Below are 19,496 nucleotides of genomic sequence, written 5' to 3'. Positions count from 1 at the left end.
CAGACCGGTCTTTAAGGTGTGGATAAATACAACAAAATAAAATGATACGATTATAAAAACTGGTATTTCCTAAATATAATAAACGTCAATCCACTGTGTTTATTTTGCTCGCTTGGGGGTTTAAATTTAGCGGCAATGTATTATGTGATTATGTGTCACTTTAAGAAGGTAGCGGATGGAGGTACGACAAGTGACCGAGGCATCATGACATGCATCAAGATTGAGTCATAGACAGATGTGGTAAAGAGAATCCGGTAATTTTCCAAAATAAAACATCCTTTAGAATCAGATAATAAATAAAACGGAAATATTGTAAGTTATGTATTCTTTCTGGGCCGGCCCGTTACCAATTGACCCATTTACTGGTGCCAGTCCGTGGCCCAGGGGTTGGGGACCACTGATCTAGGGGACAGTGTGATATGAAGACGGATGATCCTCTGTGGTTGGTCAAAAAAGGAAGAAGAATTTTATCTTTTATTTATTGTACTCAAACTATATTTTACTGTAGTCAAGATAGTTTAATTCGCATAGATGACATTATATCAAACTGTCACTGTGTTTTGGGATTTCCTGACGAGAGTAGATATCTAAGCACCTTTTGTGAAAGGATAAAATGTTGACCATTTTGTCTGTTTCTCTTTAACCACTTGTACTTTTCTTTACCAGCTTCCCAGGCCGGTGATTAACATGAATAAGGAAATGAGTCAGTATGATTCATTGATGACGATTTCTGCTCCGAGGTCACATGGTCAGCTTCGTAGTCATTTTCTTCTTTCACTTGTTGAGCTATTTGAAGTGTCGATCCCTTGATGTAGAATAAGGCTCATCTAGGGCTTTGACCCATAATCTGAGTCAAAGCTCTGCATCGGCACAGGTAGAATTTGGGAGGATTTGAATGTAAAGAGTCGACATGTTTTCGGGAAAAAAAAAAAAAAAGCGTCAGTTCCTAGTCCGAATGTTGTCTTGTGCTAACACCTAGCTAATCCTCCAGTAAACCCATTAAAGAGCACAGAAGAAATGGAAAGAAGATGGCACGTTTGCGCTGTGCCATGTTGCTTCTAATCTCATTAAGATGAGAATCAAAGACTTTGCCAACGATGGTATTCTAATTGGCATGTGCTTTGGGTTATGTAATTTAATCACATGACGAATTTTGTAGCACAGACGAGCGAGCGCAAGGAAAGAGAGGAGAGCGAGGGATGCGGCGCTTCACGAGGCGAACGAGGGACCGCCAGCTCGTTGGAACAGGTCTTTCGTGCAGGGAGGAGGACGAGAGTTGGAAAGAGCAGCGCTGCGGGCTTCTGAATGAGTTAGCGTGGTATAATTTAAAGGACTTGGAGCAAAGAGTGAGGGAGGAGATGTGAAGAGCGACGGAGAAAGGCCCCGAGTGGAGGCAGTTCACGGTTCATTTAGGAAGAGGAAGGCTTTGGATGGAAGCGGAGAATGTGCAAGTGTAAGAGAGAAAATGAAGAGCGAGGGGGGAGGGGGACCAGGCTCATGGTAGAGGTCCAGCCTCAGAAATAGAGCTGTGAACACCATCTGTCGTGCTTTTTCTCTCCATACCTCCTTCCTTCTCTCTGTCCCTCTCACTCTCAATCTATCTATCTCCCAGTATTCTCTGTCTCTCTTTCACTGTCTCTCTTTCTCTCAGACATTCGGCATCTCAGGCCTTCTGTTGTGGTGTCGATCAAGCGAGACCCCCCTGTTCCCTCTGCTGGAGGAGAAAGGAGAAGGCACAGCAGCCCCACCTAAGAGAGGAATGGAGGCAGGGTCATGGCATCACATTAGGACGACAGGCTTTAGGAGAAGCAAAACTTTAAACTCTAAAGAGAAATTCATTAGAATTCTATGAAAATGGCTCTGAGTAAAGATAGGCAGATTATTCCTGCAGAAAAGGATGCTTTTCTTCTTTATTTAAGGAAAACAGTATTACAGCATCACAATTATACACTTACTGCTGTAATTAAAGATTCTGTTTAGGTTGAGGTTGTGAGATGGTTATCAGTATAACTGTATAAAGAAGCTGCTGAAGCCTCTTCTTTGTTTTAGACATGAGTAAACTTTTTAAATTATGACATTTTTCTCTCAGGTGATGAGTTAGAGGAAGTAGGTTAAAGAAAGTAGGTCTCACTGAAGCCTTTCTCCTTTTTTCCTTTCTTTCTTTCTTCTTTTACTTATTTCTTTATTTCATACTTTCTTTCATTTGTTTGTACTTTCTTTTTTTGTTCCTTTTTTTAAAGAAATCCACCTTGTAAGAACTTGGTGGGATCATGTTTGTTGTCTGAAGGTTGACATTTTGTAGAAATTAATAAATTTTTAAAAACTGAGAATTTTTTCTCTCAGGTGATGAGTTAGAGGCAGTAGGTCTGACTGGAGCTTTCTTTCTTTCTTTCTTTCTTTCTTTCTTTCTTTCTTTCTTTCTTTCTTTCTTTCTTCCTTTCTTTCTTTCTTTCTTTCTTTCTTCTTCAGCATGTACACCTTGTAGGAACTTGGTGGGACCATTTTAGTTGTCTAAAGGTTGACTTTTTTTTTTTTTTTTAATTAACTAATTTCTAAAAACTAAGAATTTTTTCTCTCAGGTGATGAGTTAGAGGCAGTGGGTCTGACTGGAGCCTTTCTTTCTTTCTTTCTTTCTTTCTTTCTTTCTTTCTTTCTTTCTTTCTTTCTTTCTTTCTTTCTTCCTTTCGTTCGTTCGTTCGTTCGTTCGTTCGTTCGTTCGTTCGTTCGTTCGTTCGTTCGTTCGTTCTCAGGATGTTGTAGAAACATTACATTAAATGTCTGAAAACACCAAAGTTCTTCCGGAAAGAAAAAAAAATTCTCAGAAGGGAAAAGGACACAGATTCGTGAACGGTGAAAGTTACTTTTGCTTCCTTTGGCTTTATTGAGATGAACTCTGACTGTGAATTTGCATCACTTGGTCCTTTGAGTAAAAAAAAAAACGAATGAAATGCAGGAATGTGGGCTTTTTTATATAAAAAAAAACTGTGACATGTCTTTTTCAAATTGCTGGAAAATCTCTATCATGCAAAGAAGAAGTTATACGTGAACATGATCTAGAAACAGTTGCCATCCTCTCCGGGCCAAAGCTCATTTAAAATACTGAGGCAAAGTGAAAACTGTTCTGTGGTCAGATGAATTGAAATTTTAATTTCTTTTTGAAAATGTCCTTCAGACTAAAAAGGAGAGGGACCATCTGGCTTGTTATCAGCGGTCAGTTAAAAAAGCTGGTGGTCTGGGAGTGCTGTAGCGCCTGTGGAATGGGCAGCTTACACATTTGGAAAGGCTCCATCAATGCTGAATGGTATATACAGGTTTTAGAGCAACAAATGCTTTCATCCAGAAAACATCTTTTTCAGGCACAATGCATCTATAACAATATTACAACTATTAAATATTAGAACTCATAGTAGAACAGTTTGGGGGCTGAACTTGTCTGCCTGCAGTCTAGACCTTTCACCTTTTGAAAACATTTGCGCATCGTGAAACAAAAAAACACAACAAAGGACACTCAGAACTGTTAAGCAGATAGAATCCTGTATCAGACATATATGGCACAACATTTCACTCTATAATCAGCAAATGGTCTCCTCAGTTTTCAGATGCATATGGACAGAAGACATGATGCTACACGGTGGTAAACATGGCCAAACTTAGCGAGACCTGTTGTAGCCATCAAATGTAAAAGAACCTTATTTTCCTTAAAATGGTATTTATTCTCATTTTAAATATTTCATTGTTTTTGTTTGTTTGTTTGTTTGTTTGTTTTGTTTTAAAGTGAATAGAATATGGATTTATGAGATTTGCAGACCATTGCATGCAATTTTTTTCTTTTTCGATTGTTGGAGCTAAGCGTTAGCTAAAAAGAAAGAACAGAAAAAAGCAGAAAAAAAACACGATGAGAAACAAGGAGGCATGAATGAGTAATTCAGGCTGAAAGAGTGAATCGCTTGCTCACACTCTCTCTCTCTCTCTCTCTCTCTCTCTCTCTCTCTCTTTCTCTCTCTCTCTCTCTTTCTCTCTCCCACACAAAAAGAGATGGGAGAAGGAGGCCTGGAGGTGGGTGGGCATCAGCGGCATCCCTCTTACCCTCCCCTAAACGCGAGCGCCCACCTGTTTGGGTCTGGTGGAGGATCCCTCTCCACACACACACACACACACAAATCCAAACTTTATCAGCACACACACACACACACACAGTGAGGGGGATCTGATGACGCGTTACACAACACTCTGCTGAGGCCTACGTTAGTAGGTGCATTTCGACTGCAGCATGAACGCTTCAAGAATTTTTCTTCCCCCCTTCAAGCTGCTCGAACGTTTTTAAACAATCGCACGTCTTTACATCGGCATTCCTATAGACAAACTCGTTACGAGGTTTAAAAAGAATATGTTGCTTCTGTTTTGCTGAAAAGCTACCGAGCCAGAAGTTCAGAATCTGCTCAGCGTGCGTGTGGGGGAGTGTGTTTCCCAAGCTGTTTGTTGTTTCGTGTTGTATAAGTGCGGAGTATTTTAAGAGCTCTCGAAACACGCGCACGTGACTTATCAGAATAACGCTCCGAGGGCTAAATAACACTGAAAAAGCTCTCTGTTATTCAACTCTATTGTAATCGGTCATTGGGTTCGTTCTGTAATTCGAGCAGCTCCACAAATGACAGTGATACTTGAAGTATTATATGTGACACATTCGTGTTCGTATGAAAGAAACCGCACGGAGGTCACACATCATGTCTCACGTTTTTGAAAGTCTCCCCCCACTGTATTTATTACTGAAACCTGTGGAATTCAAGTACCAGTTTCGCTTTGTATATTTTGTATTACATATGTACTGTACCCGCATTAAACATAATAGGGGCAGACAAATTAGTAGCCAAGATGCCTGCTATTCATTACTGAATCATATCTGGCAACCAAAAAAATGTATAGTCGATGATGCAAGACTTTCATGCTGTCCATGGAACATGAAAACACAAGCCAGACTCCGATAATATCTTTTATATGCAACCACCAAGAACCTACAAGTTTCCAATTCACCTGTGTTAATCCACCTAACTTCACAAAAACCGGAGGCACGTGATCGCGTAGGACGTCTTTGGATGTAGTATCATGAAATTTCTCTTCGCTTGAACTAGGAGACCAGAATTTGTTTCAGTATGACAGTGCTCCTGTGCACAAAGCCAGCTTTCATGGGATGGAAGATCTCCATATGTGGAAGATCTCCTGCTACAGAGCTCCAGCGCTTTGGGATGAATTGGAACTGCACCCCCAGGCCTCCTCACCTCACCTTCATCACCTGCTTCAGTACCTGATTTACTACTTAGTAGAACATTTTAGATCAGTAGAAGAACAGACTGGAGCTTGAACTTGCCTAGAATGGGGTGGATCATTTTGTCCACCCATAATGATGTAATGAGTTTTACAATAAACATGGCATTTTTGCGTTAACGTCCACTAGTAATGTTTTTAGATGACGCAGTTTTGTTGCTTGACTTTGTACAACTTAATAGTTGAACTTAATATAATCGAGATGTGAATTCTCCGTGTCTCACAGCGAATCTTCTGACAAGCTTCAAGAAATCGCAAAATAGTTTTGATTGAATACGCTAAATACGATGCGTCAGCTGCTTCTTGTAAATCCTCGAGGCGAGTGTGTGAAGAAAGCGACTTGCATTGGCACTTCATCATGCCTAAAATCTTTTGGAAATATGACCCGTGAACTTGGAGTCCAATTTCTATCCATGATAAGATTACCCGAAGTCCTTCGAGGAACGGGTCGTGCTCATCACTCAATTTGTTCACACTCGAGCTAACGCCCACGTGTACTTTTCCCGCCAGGCATTCTGGTCCTTCAGGTGTAAATCTCATGGAAATAGGTGTGACTGTTGTTCTTGTGGAATTTGGACTCATGATCTCAATCTCTTCACTCACACTGATCTTCACGAAGGTTCAGGTTGATAGACTCTGAGGAGAGATTTGCACAAAGTAGAGCGCATTTAGGGTTAAAGGTCATGCTCTAAAGGCCGGAAATGAAAGATCTGGGATTTCTCTTCCTTCTGTTCACAAAGTGCTGAGCGTTTTAGGGCGTGTATTATATTGGATGCACAGTGAGCATCTTAATACATTTCTTTTCATTTCTTTTCATTGTGAAATTCTTTCTTTGCGTATCCCAGCGATGTTAGGAAGCAGAGTCAGCCATGATACAGCACCCCAGGAGCACAAAGGGTTAAGGGCCTTGCTTAAGGGCCCAATTGTTGCAGCTTAGTAATATTGGGGTTTGAACCTCCCAACCTTCTTTTTCTTTCTTTCTTTTCATTCTTTTCTATTTTTAAATAGAGAAATTATACATAACTCTATTAAGATCTTTTTTTTGCAGATGATATTGTGATTTGTGGTGAGAGTAGGAATCGGGTGGAGAAGAGCCTGGAGAGGTGGAGGTACGCGCTGTAGAGAAGGGGAATGAAAGTCAGTAGGAGTAAGACAGAGTACATGTGTGTGAATGAGAGGTTCGGGTACCGGGGGTTTAACAGTGCAAAGTAATGGAGAGTGTGTTAGAGAGGTGTGGAAAAGAGTGCAGGCAGGGTGGAGTGGGTGGAGAAGAGTGACAGGAGTGATTTGTGATAGAAGAGTATCTGTGAGAGTGAAAGGGAAAGTTTATAGGATGGTGGTGAGACCTGAGATGTTGTATGGATTAGAGACAGTGGCATTGAGTAAAAAACAGAAGGTGGAGCTGGAGGTAGCAGAGCTGAAGATGTTGAGGGAGGTGAGATTGAGATGGTTTGGACATGTGCAGAGGAGGGACATGGGGAATATCGGTAGGAGAATGCTGAGGATGGAGCCACCAAGAAGGAGGGAAAGAGGAAGACTAAGAAGGAGGTTTATGGATGTGGTGAGGGAAGACATGCAGGTAGTTAGTTTGTAAGAAAGAAGTTAACAATGTCATATTGGAAGCAGCTCTCTAAAAGCGAGATGTACCAATCAGTGTGTTGGAAAAAAAAACATTGTGTTGACATTGTGTGAGAAATATCTCATACACTTAAGTCCTCCATACTTTGCGCTACTGCTAATGATCGCCAGCCTCAGAGCGTTGTTGTGGTTTTTTTTCTTCTTAAACAACAGAGTAGCTCGTCTTTCTCTCGCTGTCTTTCATGTATTCTGAGCCACATCAGCGATGTTCTGACCCGTACTGCTTCGCAACCTCACAGCTAGTGCGCGTTTCTTCTGCAGCGCCGCGCTGTTAGAACCCTCTCGGCTCTGGCCTTTCGCTCGTTGCGGTGCGGGATTTCTGAAGTACACGAGTGCAGAAAGGGCGCGGGTTTGTTCTGTGAAAGGGGCGAGCAAGAATAACGCAGCCAGACCAAGTGGGAGAGTGGGAAAAAAAGCGCACAACGCTTCTCCAAACGCTGTTGACTACACGTCGTCATGGCAACGGCACCCCGGCTTCCACAGGCTGTGCAACCCGTCGGCTCTTCTAAATAAAGCTTCCTGGCACTTTTTCGAGTGTAATTGTTGCAAATGAATTGGTGCGTCTCTCGAATGTGAGACTCGCCACTCGTCGGGGCTCTGACGGTGGGGTGGGGGGGGTTTGCGGGGCGTCCGTGCATCGTGCCTCGCTGCCTCGAGGCCACTTTACACTACCTCTGACTCCTTAGCCATAATTAAGTCATTGACAGTTCTGGCATGGAAGCCATGTTTATGTGCTCTCCAGCTGTTGATTCCTGTTTTAGAGCACCGTCTTTTTCTTTCCTTCTTTTCTCTATCTTTCATTCTCTCACTCTCTCTCTTGTCTTGGCCTGTCGACAATTTGGAATCGAAACAATTGACTTTTGTTACTGCGTCTTCATTCCTTTTTCAGCTTCCCTTTTGTTTTCTCGAGACCTTCTGCGCTGCAGCACAACTAAGTAACATTCAGTCAGTTTGGGAGAATTGCATAAGAATGCAGGTGGGCTGCGATTCATAATTATAGACTTTTTCAAAAACTTCCCCCTGAACGATGTGTTTATAATGCACTTGTTGGGACACGGTGTCCGAGCTGGACATCTTAATGGCGAGAGAAGGGACAAAGCGATGTTGCATACGAGACGATTTTCAACATCGTCTTTATTTACATCTTGAAGTAGCAGAGTGATTGTGACAAACTTTGGGCTCTGAAATGCAGCTGTAGGACACAGAGACTTGGCTAGTTTGTGATGTATGGGATCGTTGATGGTGGTGTTAGCATGAAAGTTGTCGCACCAGTAACTTTTAACACAAAATGAAAACCAGCAGGTTGGTTCAATTCCATATACCATTATATAGTTATATTCCTGAGAAGTAGTAGCTCAGTGGTTAAGGCTCTGGGTTACTGATCGGAAGATTGAGGGCCACACTATCACCAAGCTGCCATTCTTGGGCTGCTGAACAATGCCCTTAATGGCCTGTCCTCCAGGGGCGCTGTAACATGGCTGATAGCCCAGCTTCCTAACATTGCTGAGATATGAAAAGAAAGAATTTCACTGTGCTGTAATGTACAGGTGACAATTAAAAAGTCCTATTTACATTTGTAAGAACTTGGTGGGACCAGGTTTCTTATTCTTTCTTTCTTTCTTTCTTTCTTTCTTTCTTTCTTTCTTTCTTTCTTTCTTTCTTTCTTTCTTTCTTTTGTTGGTACTTTTATTCATTCTTTCTTTTGTTCTTTCTTCAATTTCACTACTTTCTATTTTTCTTTCTGATGTTTGTTCGTAGATTCTTTCTTTCTTTTTTGTTGGTACTTTGTTTTGTTCTTTCTTTCCTTTTTATTTTCATATTTCTTTTATTTGTTCATTGGTACTTACTTTCTTGCCTTCTTCCTTTCTGTCATTTGTTTATTTGGGCTTTCTTTCCTTTTTCTTTCTTTCTTGCTTTTGTTTGTTGGTACTTTCTTTCTTTTGTTCTTTCTTTTTTCTTTAGTTTCTTTTCTTCAATTTCTTTCTTTCTTTTTTGTTGGTACTTTGTTCTGTTCTTTTTTTCTTTCTTTAATTTCTTTCTTTTGTTCCTTTTTCAATTACTTATTTTCTTTCTTTCTTTCTTTCTTTCTTTATTTATTTATTTATTTATTTATTTATTTTTGCCATTTGTTCTTTCTTTCTTTCTTTCTTTCTTTCTTTCTTTTGTTCCTTTTTCTCTCAGTCCACCAAACTGCTTTTTGTTTTTCGGAAAGAGTGATGAAGCCAAATATTTAGATGCTGGTACAGAAGCCATGACCAGAAATTCAATAAATGAAAGAATAAATGCAGCTCTGTAATGACATTGTAAGATGCTCTAAACGTGTATTTGTACTGAATCGAAAAGTAGACTGAAGTAAGACATTTTCTTTTGCTTTTATGGACATGTATGGTGCACGATGGTGCTTCAGCCTGTAGGAGGCAGTGCTCAATGCTGAGTTTGGGACAGGATGAAGACGTTCCACTCCTAACTAAGTGTCTTTGGGGAACCCTTTCAGGGCTGTTAAACAGCGGCTCTTCCCTTCACTCTGCCTGGATGTCTAACGTCTCATCATCTGGGTTTTGTGTACGACCATCTAAGCCCACTTTAAAGGTCTGATCCTCCCACTCAGATCAGGCGCGGCTGCCGCACCGTCACATTTATTAAGCAAACATCTACAGGGCTATTTACAGCGAAGCACTTGTGTGCAGGAGCCTGCTAAGAATATGGGTTCAACCATGACAAATATAGGAATGCCCTTTGGGAAAGCGGCTGGGTAAAAAAAAAGCTTCTTAGCGAGCACTACATGAATTCCTGTTTCTAGGCAACAGAAACTTAATATACAATTAATCATATGGGAATTTGCCGTTCTGAAATCCAATCACTGGATTTAATTCTCCTGGGAAGTGATTCTGTGCCACTATATGAAATAGTTTAAGGACTGGTTTAAGATCAGCTCGATCCTGATACACGAACATCTCCATTTATCCAAACCATGGAAACGCTGCCATTTTTATCTTTCTTTCTTTCTTTCTTTCTTTCTTTCTTTCTTTCTTTCTTTCTTTCTTTCTTTCTTTCTTTCTTTATGTCTGTTTCTTTTCTTTCTTCTTTCTTTCTTCTTTCTTTCTTCTTTCTTTCTTTCTTTCTTTCTTTCTTTCTTTCTTTCTTTCTTTCTTTCTTTCTTTCTTTCTTTCTTTCTGTCTGTCTGTTTCTTTTCTTTCTTCTTTCTTTCTTTCTTTCTTTCTTTCTTTCTTTCTTTCTTTCTTTCTTTCTTTCTGTCTCTTTTCTTTCTTTCTTCTTTCTTTCTTTCTTTCTTTCTTTCTTTCTTTCTTCTCTTTTCTTTCTTTCTTTTGTTCTTTCTGTCATTAGTTTTCTTCTGTTCTTTCTTTCTATCTATCTCTTTCTTTCTTTCTTTCTTTCTTTCTTTCTTTCTTTCTCTTTCTTTCTTTCTTTCTTCCTTTCTTTCTCAATTGCTTAAATTCCTTTATTCGTACTTTCTTCTTCTGTTCTTACTTTATTGCTTGCTTGCCTTTTCTTCTCTTTTCTTTCTTTCTTTCTTTCTTTCTTTCTTTCTTTCTTTCTTTCTTTCTTTCTATCTTTCATTTTCTTTCTTTCTTTCATACTGTCTTTCATTTTTTAGTTTTTTGTCTCTTACTTTATTTAATTCGATCATACTTCCTTTCTTGCATCGTTCTTTTCTTTTGATCTTTCTTTCTTTCCTTCTTTCTTTCTTTCTTTCTTTCCTTCTTTCTTTCTTTCTTTCTTTCTTTTTCTCTCTCTCTTTCATTCATTTATTCATACTTTCTTCTTTTGTTCTTACTTTCTTGCTTGCATTCTTTTTCTACTCTTTTCTTTCTTTCTTTTGTTCTTGCTTTCTTTCATACTTTCATACTCTCTTTCTTTTATTTATTTTTGTCTCTTACTTTTTATTCGATCATACTTCCTTTCTTGCATTTGTTCTTTTTCAAAAATATTTTGTTCTTTCTTTCTTTCTTTCTTTCTTTCTTTCTTTCTTTCTTTCTTTCTTTCTTTCTTTCTTTCTTTCTTTCTTTCTTTCTTTTTCCCTCTTTCTTCTTTCCTCTGATTATCATTCCCCTCTCCATCAGTCTCTCTCTCTCTCTCTCTCTCTCTCTCTCTCTCTCTCTCTCTCTTTTAAACAGTTTTCTTGATCTCTCTATGACTTTCATTTTCTCACACTGTCAGTCCCCCTCTCTCAAACTAACAATCTCTCCCTGTGTGTGTGTGTGTGTGTGTGTGTGTGTGTGTGTGTGTGTGTGTGTGTGTGTGTGTATAGGGAAGTGCTCTCACAGCAGGAGACATTAAAGGCACTTTGCTATCAGGTGAGTGATGCTTGATTCTTTTTGACTTCTCTCACACTGACATTTGGCCACATTAATGTGTGTACGTGCTGGAAATCACATGAAAGTTATAATTCCAAGTTCAGCAGCAATCCACTGAATTCCCAGATAAAAAATCTCTCTCTCTCTCTCTCTCTCTCTCTCTCTCTCTCTCTCTCTCTCTCTCTCTCGCTCTTTACTGTTTAGCATACACTCGTCCCACACCTCCTAAGAGTAGCGGCTTTCACCGTTACCAGTTCCTTGTGTACGAGCAGGGAAAAGACCAGGTGCTGTCTCTTAGCGAAGAGGAACAGAGCTCACTGGGTAAGTCGTGGTAAAGAAAAAAAGGCCACAAACAAATACACATGTCCACATAAAGCTCGCTATTTGATCGTCTCCAGAAGGCCCTCAGCGTGACGCACTCCCACGGCACGCTTCCATGGCCACCTATTTTAAAAGTTAACCTGAAAATATCATATGCATATTGCTTTCAATTGCTTTCAGCATAACATATAATTAGCTGTACAGCATAACAGTGACAAGCACCACAGAGCCAGACGTTGCCATTTCCTCCAAGTGCTCATTATACATAATTGCACTCTAATTTATCATTTATACCTGATTGATCACATTGAAATAATCAGTACGAACTCTGCCAGGTCTCGCTCCCAGGGTTAGACACATCCACGTACAAAACACGCTACATATTTCACTGATTAATAACAGACAGTCACGTAATGTGAGCATCGCTGCATACAAAGCGTGGATTTGAGTTATTCAGTGATATTCTTTCGTCATTAATTCTTTATTTAAACTGATTAAGTATGCGAAAGCAAGTTAAACGTTTGAAATATCGACTCTAAGAAAACGTGTTTTGTTCCAGGGAATGAAGTTTGCAAACACGTATCTGGCGCTCTTGGCTCAGGGTTCAAGTTTTTTTTCTCTATGAATTTATGCAGACCCATTATTATACTCACAACCTTCCAAAGTCCAATGCCTTATCCACTAAGCAACCACCTCCCCCAGGCCATGAAGCTCCATACCGTAGGGAGTAAATGTGAACTCCGAGTAGACGACAGCAAACAGTGGCTTTACTAACAATCCATTAATTCCACACACATTTGAGCGTGAACAGAAATTGTTACAGTTAACAGACTTTAAATGCCATGAGTTAGTTGACATAGAGGACGATGCGGAAAATTCCATTTTCTCTAAAATGCTGTATTTCCTTACAATTTGTCTGTCATGAGATTATTATTATTATGAGTAGAATAGATCTTAAATAGAAGGTGAACTTTCTCTGTGTCATTCTTGGGGCAATTCTTTCAAAAAAAAATTGTAAAAAGTATCTCAGTAACTCACATTTTATATATGTATTTATATAAATCTCAATGGTTAAGATGTTGGACTTTTGATCTAAAGGTCATGAGTTCGAATCCCAGCACCACTAAGCTGCCACTGCTGGGCCCTTGAGCGAGGCCCTTAACCCTCAAAAGCTTGGATATTGCTTGCTAGCTAGCTAGCTAGCAATTGACTCTCAAGTAAAGTCTGCTTAAATCGGGTAGATAGATAGATAGATAGATATAGATAGATAGATAGATAGATAGATAGATAGATAGATAGATAGATAGATAGATAGATAGATAGATAGATAGATAGATTGACAGACAGACAGACAGACAGACAGATTTGCAAAAATTAGCAAAAACAACACAAAAAAACATGGAGTCTCTGACAGTCATTTTAAGTCTATTTAAATCTGAATTCTAAAATAAAAATTACTATAAAAATGCTTAAAAATTGTGTCAAAGGTTCTGGATGAATAACGTGTTCTGTTCCATTATGGCGATGAGCTTCTATATATTTCAGGATGAGCTGCGTGATGAATCATACAACCTGAATTTCAACATCTTTTGTCTGTGGGTTTATAATCTGTGGAAGTGTGTGTAAAAGTCATTTCTATATCTCCAGTAAAGGGAAAGCTCATTTACACACTCGTGTTACTCACGTGTACGTGTTACAGTATCATTGTTATAATGTACAGTTTAGAACAACACAGATCTGTTTTATGTTTCTTTTTTGTTCATTAATAATTCAATAGCGACTTTCTATTTAGTGGAATTATATATTAGAACAATTTGCTGTTAGATCAATTAGATCTACACAGTTAACAACACGAAGGTGAAGTAGCAAAACAAAGCGCAAATACGGCACCAATTAACACGCTGATTAAAACTAGCTTATAGTGTTTCCATACAAAACGTTTAATTTATAAATCACACAAAAAAAAGTGCAAAATGTATTACAAAAATAATGACACAAACCATTTTTATTAACTGATATGTTACTGCAAATAGCAGCAAGACTCTAACCAGGAACTTGTCATTATTCATAAAGATATAACCAAATGTTCTACTTCGCATCTCAGCCTTAAGGCGTAGTTTGAGTCAAAGGGCAGGGTCAGTGGTGTTACAGTCACCCTGAAGCAGTTCTCATTTGAGGACATTGGCCAGTCTTTCACCCTTCCGATCAATAACATAGAATCTTAACCTCTGAGCCGCCATTGACACGTTTTTTATATACACATGTATATATTAAGGAATTCAGGTAGAACTGATGTCAGAAATTGCAGAATGCTAAGGATTTATAATCTGTTTCAACTGTCTTTAGTGCAGTTTGCAAACTGAAAAAAAAGAGAATACATCAGGATGTTGCTGTGGATCTCATACACATGAATATGACTTTATAGCCACATTCGTTTTATAGATCTTATACAGAAATGGCAAAAGTACACACATCATTGACTCCAGTAGAAGTACTAATACTTATGTTTTTAAAAGACTCTGGTAAAAAGTTCTGACTACACTTTTTTTTAAAAGTTAAAGTAACTAAGTTTGGGCTCTGATATGTACTTAAGTAAAAAGTAGTCATTATTACTACTTATTTTAGTGTCACGCCAGTCACTGGACCTCACGTCATAATAATATATTAATAAAATGTGCAAGTCTTGGATTTTTGGATTTAGTTTTCTCTCAATAATAAAAACCTTCATTTAAAAACTGCCTGTTGTGTTCACTTGTGTTCTCTTTGACTAATATTTAAATGAGTTTGATGATCTGAAACTTGTGTGACAAACATGCAAAAAAATCAACCAGGACATCACTTTTTCACACCATATAGAACACAAGCAGAGAAAAGATGATCAGTTGATCAGGAAAGTCTCCGTTCTCAGTCATGTTTACGTCGCTCCGTCTCATCCACGTTAACCCCAGACTTCATGTTGCCCTCTGATTGCTCGTTGTTAGCTTCGTAAACTAGCCCACGTCTGTGGTGTGTGATAGCCAGGAAATGTAACACCAGTGGTAGAAAAATCTGCGAGAAGTATGCTGATACTCTGAAATCAACACGCAATAAAAAAATATATATATTGATCCTGCCGCCATATAGATTAAAAGTTAACGAGTCTGTTTTTGAAAATGTAAGAAGTAAGTAGTAAACGCAGTATAACAGAGCGCTGTATCACAGACAGGAATCTCATACTGTGAGTATGAACGGTGTTACTAAAGCAAGAAACCCGATGAACACAATTCAACACGTCTCCTTTCATCATCTCGAGCAGAAGCATCGATATTAAGCCCGTAGAATGACCCTGTGATTTTATATGCAGTTTTGTGCGTTACGGATTTCCTGAGGATTTGAAACGAAGGCAAATTGTGTGTTTACAGGAAGGAAAACGCTAAAATATAAACGGTTTAGCTTAACTGTTTCAAACTGTTTCAACCGAGCTTTCCTCACGATGTCCAGCTTTTCTTGAAATGTCCATCTTGTAAGTGTCTCTGCAAACAAATTCTTAATCAAATCTCTGTCAGCCATTGTGGAGTGAATCTATTAAAACCTGGATATTTTCCAGCTCGTGCAGTTTGCTACAGACATGGGTTGCGAGTTCTGACTAGCGCGCCGCGCTAGTGTTCTGACTCCTGCAAACGTGCCTCAGAGTGACCAAATCGCAATCTGATTGGTTAATTAAAGTAAAAGCTTCAAGCAATATGGAGTAAAAAAAGATCGCAGTGCTCACAGTGATGTGTCGGATGAAACCTTGTCACTTGTTGGCGCTGAAAGAAACGTTATGAAATGAAGAGAAGAAACTCTGGAATAATTAAATGCGTATTCATGGACAAAAAGTATTGGTGATTAATTGAGAGATTTGGATTACAGAGTTCAGGCCAACAGAGGAGGCCACTGCTAGGAAGCTTCAATATTCACTACATTTTGGATTGACTTCTTCTGTTTCCTATTTTGCGCTAAACCTGACATTGAAGGCAGCGTCGGTTCCATTCCAAACAGAAGATGAATTGAGATTTCTGATTGCTGATTCTCCCCAGACTCCACTCCAGCTCTCTTCAGTGTTCACTTGTTGTCTTGACTTTGTACTCCTCTGCACCCCTCTCCCTTGTGTGCCAAGTGTGTGTGTGTGGGCTAGCAGAGTGTGTAGGGGGAGTGTCATGCTGTCTGCGCCACTCAGCGAGTTTTTCGACTCAGTCCTGAGACTCGCTAACGTAGGCCCGCTGTCAGAGACGCGCTTCCCTCCGTTTGAAGTTTTGACACCTTCGTCAGCAGAAGCTCCTACCTGATTAACACGGAGGCTGTTTGATATGAAACCCATGTTGAAGTCGACGCACTTTGGAGAGGTTTTTTTTGTTTGTTTGTTTTTGGTTTCTTTTCCGTTCTGGAGAATCTTATCAACAAATTAGACTTTTTGGAAGTAATCGTGTCAAAATGAGTTTAGGACCGTGGTAGAGACATGTTCAGAGGCTTAACGCACACGGAATAAAACACAGGCGTGTCTCGGTGACGTGGGATTATGAACTTTGATGAACCAGATTTCTTGCGCAATATCAGCACATGCTCTTGTCCAGCAAAATATGTGTGACAGTTTGATGTAATCACAATATGTCACGCTTCAGAAGAATGACTGTGGAGGCCATATTGTTAAATTAAACCAAAAATTTGTGTAATAATTACAAATCGGGTCGTTCACGCAGCAATACACGAGACTCTTATTAGATTCGTTTGTGTTTTACATTTTTTATTTTATTTTTATTTATTTTTTTTTTAATCCACGTTAAAAAGCAAGCACTTGAATTTAAAGGCTTCGATTTGAACCCCACTTTAGATGGATGCTTCTATTTCTTCCCCTTTTCTTCTATTTCTATTTTCTATTATTGTAAATAATACAAGTTTTGGCAAGAAAAAGGTCTGGCGAATACATGAAAGATAGAGTTTTCTCTTTCTGTAATATCAATGACCTGGCAACCAGACACCATGTTCACTTCCATACAGGGGATGTGCTTCTACTCAAGAAAAATCTGGCAACCACAGAATATAAAATAAAATAAATATAACATAAAATAAATTTCAGACCCCAGATTAAGTATTTATGTGACTGATCAACTGACTAGATTTTGGACTCAATGCAAATTTTATTTATTAATTTATTTAATAAAATGTATTGCTTTATTCATTTATTGTGTATTACAGGCTGGTTACATTTTTTTATAAATTTTTTATGACTGGGTTTATAACAAAATGGACACACTGTGTATTTGAGACCACAAAATGTATAATGTATAATTTTTTTCTAGAAATATTTCTGTGGAAGTTTTTCCCAAATCTGGAGTAAATCATAAATATCCCTCCACCCTGCAGCGGCTGAAGAGTTTGATGGTGAACACCCAGAAATAATGCCAAACTGTTGCTTTTCCTCCCTAAGTCACTTCCAGGAAATACAATTACAAGTTTGGTTTTCAATTCACCAAGATAATCACTTAGTTAATTTGATCATTTTTGGACAGTTCTTGAAAAAAAAAATTCAGAGTTATACGATATGAGCAGCTGCCAACCGAGAACAACGAGCAGCACTATTTCTATATGTATTAAACACATTCATTCATTCATTCATTCATTCATTCCCTGTTCGAGGTCATTCCCATTTCCTGCCTTTTAAGTATGAAAGGTTTGAAATTCCTCGAAAATTCGTTTAAAGTAGCATTTAGTGTTACAGCTTCAGAAAAATCACCTTCCTTAAAACTGTATCTAAAGAAAAAAGGGAGGAAACTGTTTTGAAATGCGGCGCCCAAGGCGTCAGCTGCTACTTCTTTGGACCACAGGTTATTCATAGCAGGGCATTTCCAAAGATGCTCCCAGAACTTACACCCTTTGCAGTTAAATAGATTCTACATGCAGTGCAGTGGCGGAGATAGGGATTTTTTATAGGGGTGGCAGTTACTCTGGGGTGGCACTGAAAACATCATTATGCACTCCACATCTCCCACTATATACCAATGCTGGAAAAACGTGGTATTTTTGGAAATCGGTGATTACCGGTGAGTGCCACGAGAGTTTCTTGGTCCAAACATATATATATATATAAATACTGTGATTGGATTTTTCGATCTTATGATGACGATACCGATACAAACCCGTTGTAGAAACGTGCATTGTTGCACACCATTTTAATTTGTGTACGATACATTGAAACGCTGCCTCACTCTCGCCAGTGATCGACTGTGATCGAGAGTTCAGTTGTTCCAAAGCCCAATTTTAACTCTTGTTTCTCTCCTTTTTATCTGCGTAGCTGGACACTGAAACACAGCATTTCCATTTGCAAACCGTCGCTCGTCCACCTGCTGTCTGCCACATAAATATATACTGTAAAATATATACATTGCAGTACAATAAAAGGCTCTATTTTGCTAAATTATTATTAACAAATTACAGTATATAACCATAATGATCACTATTCTTTAAGAATATCTAGTAGACTAGGCCGTGTTGAATATTTAGATATTTATTTACTTTTTTATTTATATACACTATATGGACAATAGTATTAAAGGTCCCTGGTGGTCTAGTGGTTAGGATGCGGCGCTCTCGCCGCTGCGGCCCGGGTTCGATCCCTGGTCAGGGAACCAACCCCAGCCACTCTTAGTGCCGGTCCCGACCTGGGGAGGGTTGCGTTAGGAAGGGCATCCAGCGTAAAAACATGTGCCAAATCTAACATGCGGAGGATCCGCTGTGGGGACCCTAACGGGAGAAGCCAAAAGAAAGTTTATATGGACAATAGTATTGGGACACCTGACCTTTCCAGCCATATGTGGTTCTTCTCCAAACTGTTACCACGAAGCTTTGGGACGAATTGGAACTGCACCCCAGGCATCCACACCCTACATCAGTACTTGACTTTACTAACACCTTTGTGGCTGATGAACACAAATGTCCACAAGCACACTCCAAACTCTAGTGGAACATCTTCTAAGAAGAGTGTTCTAGCGTTTTCTCGGCTCTAGATTGTAAAGAGGTTGTAAAGAGATCAAACAAACAAATAGGAATCTGAGGTACAATGTTAGGTTTATGGAACATTTGTCAGAAAGGTATCAGATTTTTAACTCATGGGGCAGAACCATATTCAATTGAATGTGATGCCATGACCTGCGAATAAAAAGCTTTAAAACCCAAACTGTCCCATGCTCTTCTCTAGTTGAGACAAGTTTTGAATTCTACTGATCGAGATGAAGTTGAAGAGACTGAAGTCGCCCCGTCATCAGGTTTGATTACAAGTATTTAAGGCACTGAAATGATACAGCTAGAGTCGCTGGACTCCACACCGCTACTACATGCTGCGATCTGGTCGTGGTCCTTGTGTCGTTTCAGGTGAGGCTCATCACGGACGTTTCTTTCCTGGTTGTTGATTGAACTACAATTGGTTTAGCGTTTCCAGGCCTTCAGTGAGATATATGCACTTGTGGAAGTGCTGTCATCCTTTAATAAAGATGTATGGAGATTAGTGCTCGTCATCTGCGCGTGGCCACTGACCACATCTCTTATACTGCCATGACATTAATTGTTTAATTGATCTGATTGGAGAGTTTGGAGCCTTTAGTTGTGGGTGTGGAGTCGCCTAATGATCATGTTCCACTTCCCCAGTGGTGACTTCAACACACACACACACACACACACACACACACACACACACACACACACACACACAGTCTCTGTCCCAGTCCCTGCGTGTGTGCGTACTGTGTATGTATGTCTGTTTAGACCTAATGGTCATTTTCCACTTCCCCTAATGCCGAGCAACTCGATTTCGACTACAGCCCTAACGCTTTCCTCGCTTTGATCTTCTTTCGTTCTTACAGACGCCAAGAGGTGAAGATCAGGCCT

General features: G+C 39.4%; 1 protein-coding gene across 1 annotated transcript in view; it reads left to right on the top strand.

Annotated features, from left to right (window-relative positions):
* Positions 1–19,496, top strand: part of LOC124399455 (phosphatidylethanolamine-binding protein 4) — a 109,820-nt gene that overhangs the window by 77,762 nt on the left and 12,562 nt on the right. Inside the window, exons 5-6 of the mRNA XM_046870356.1 lie at positions 11,231–11,276; positions 11,481–11,597. Of these exons, the coding sequence (XP_046726312.1) occupies positions 11,231–11,276; positions 11,481–11,597 (163 nt within the window). The remainder of the gene's footprint in view (positions 1–11,230; positions 11,277–11,480; positions 11,598–19,496) is intronic.

Source organism: Silurus meridionalis, chromosome 17 (assembly GCF_014805685.1).
Source record: "Silurus meridionalis isolate SWU-2019-XX chromosome 17, ASM1480568v1, whole genome shotgun sequence".
In the NCBI taxonomy this organism is placed as follows: Eukaryota; Metazoa; Chordata; class Actinopteri; order Siluriformes; family Siluridae; genus Silurus; species Silurus meridionalis.
The sequence above is the reverse complement of the archived record's forward strand: the minus strand, read 5'-3'. Positions and strand labels throughout refer to the sequence as shown.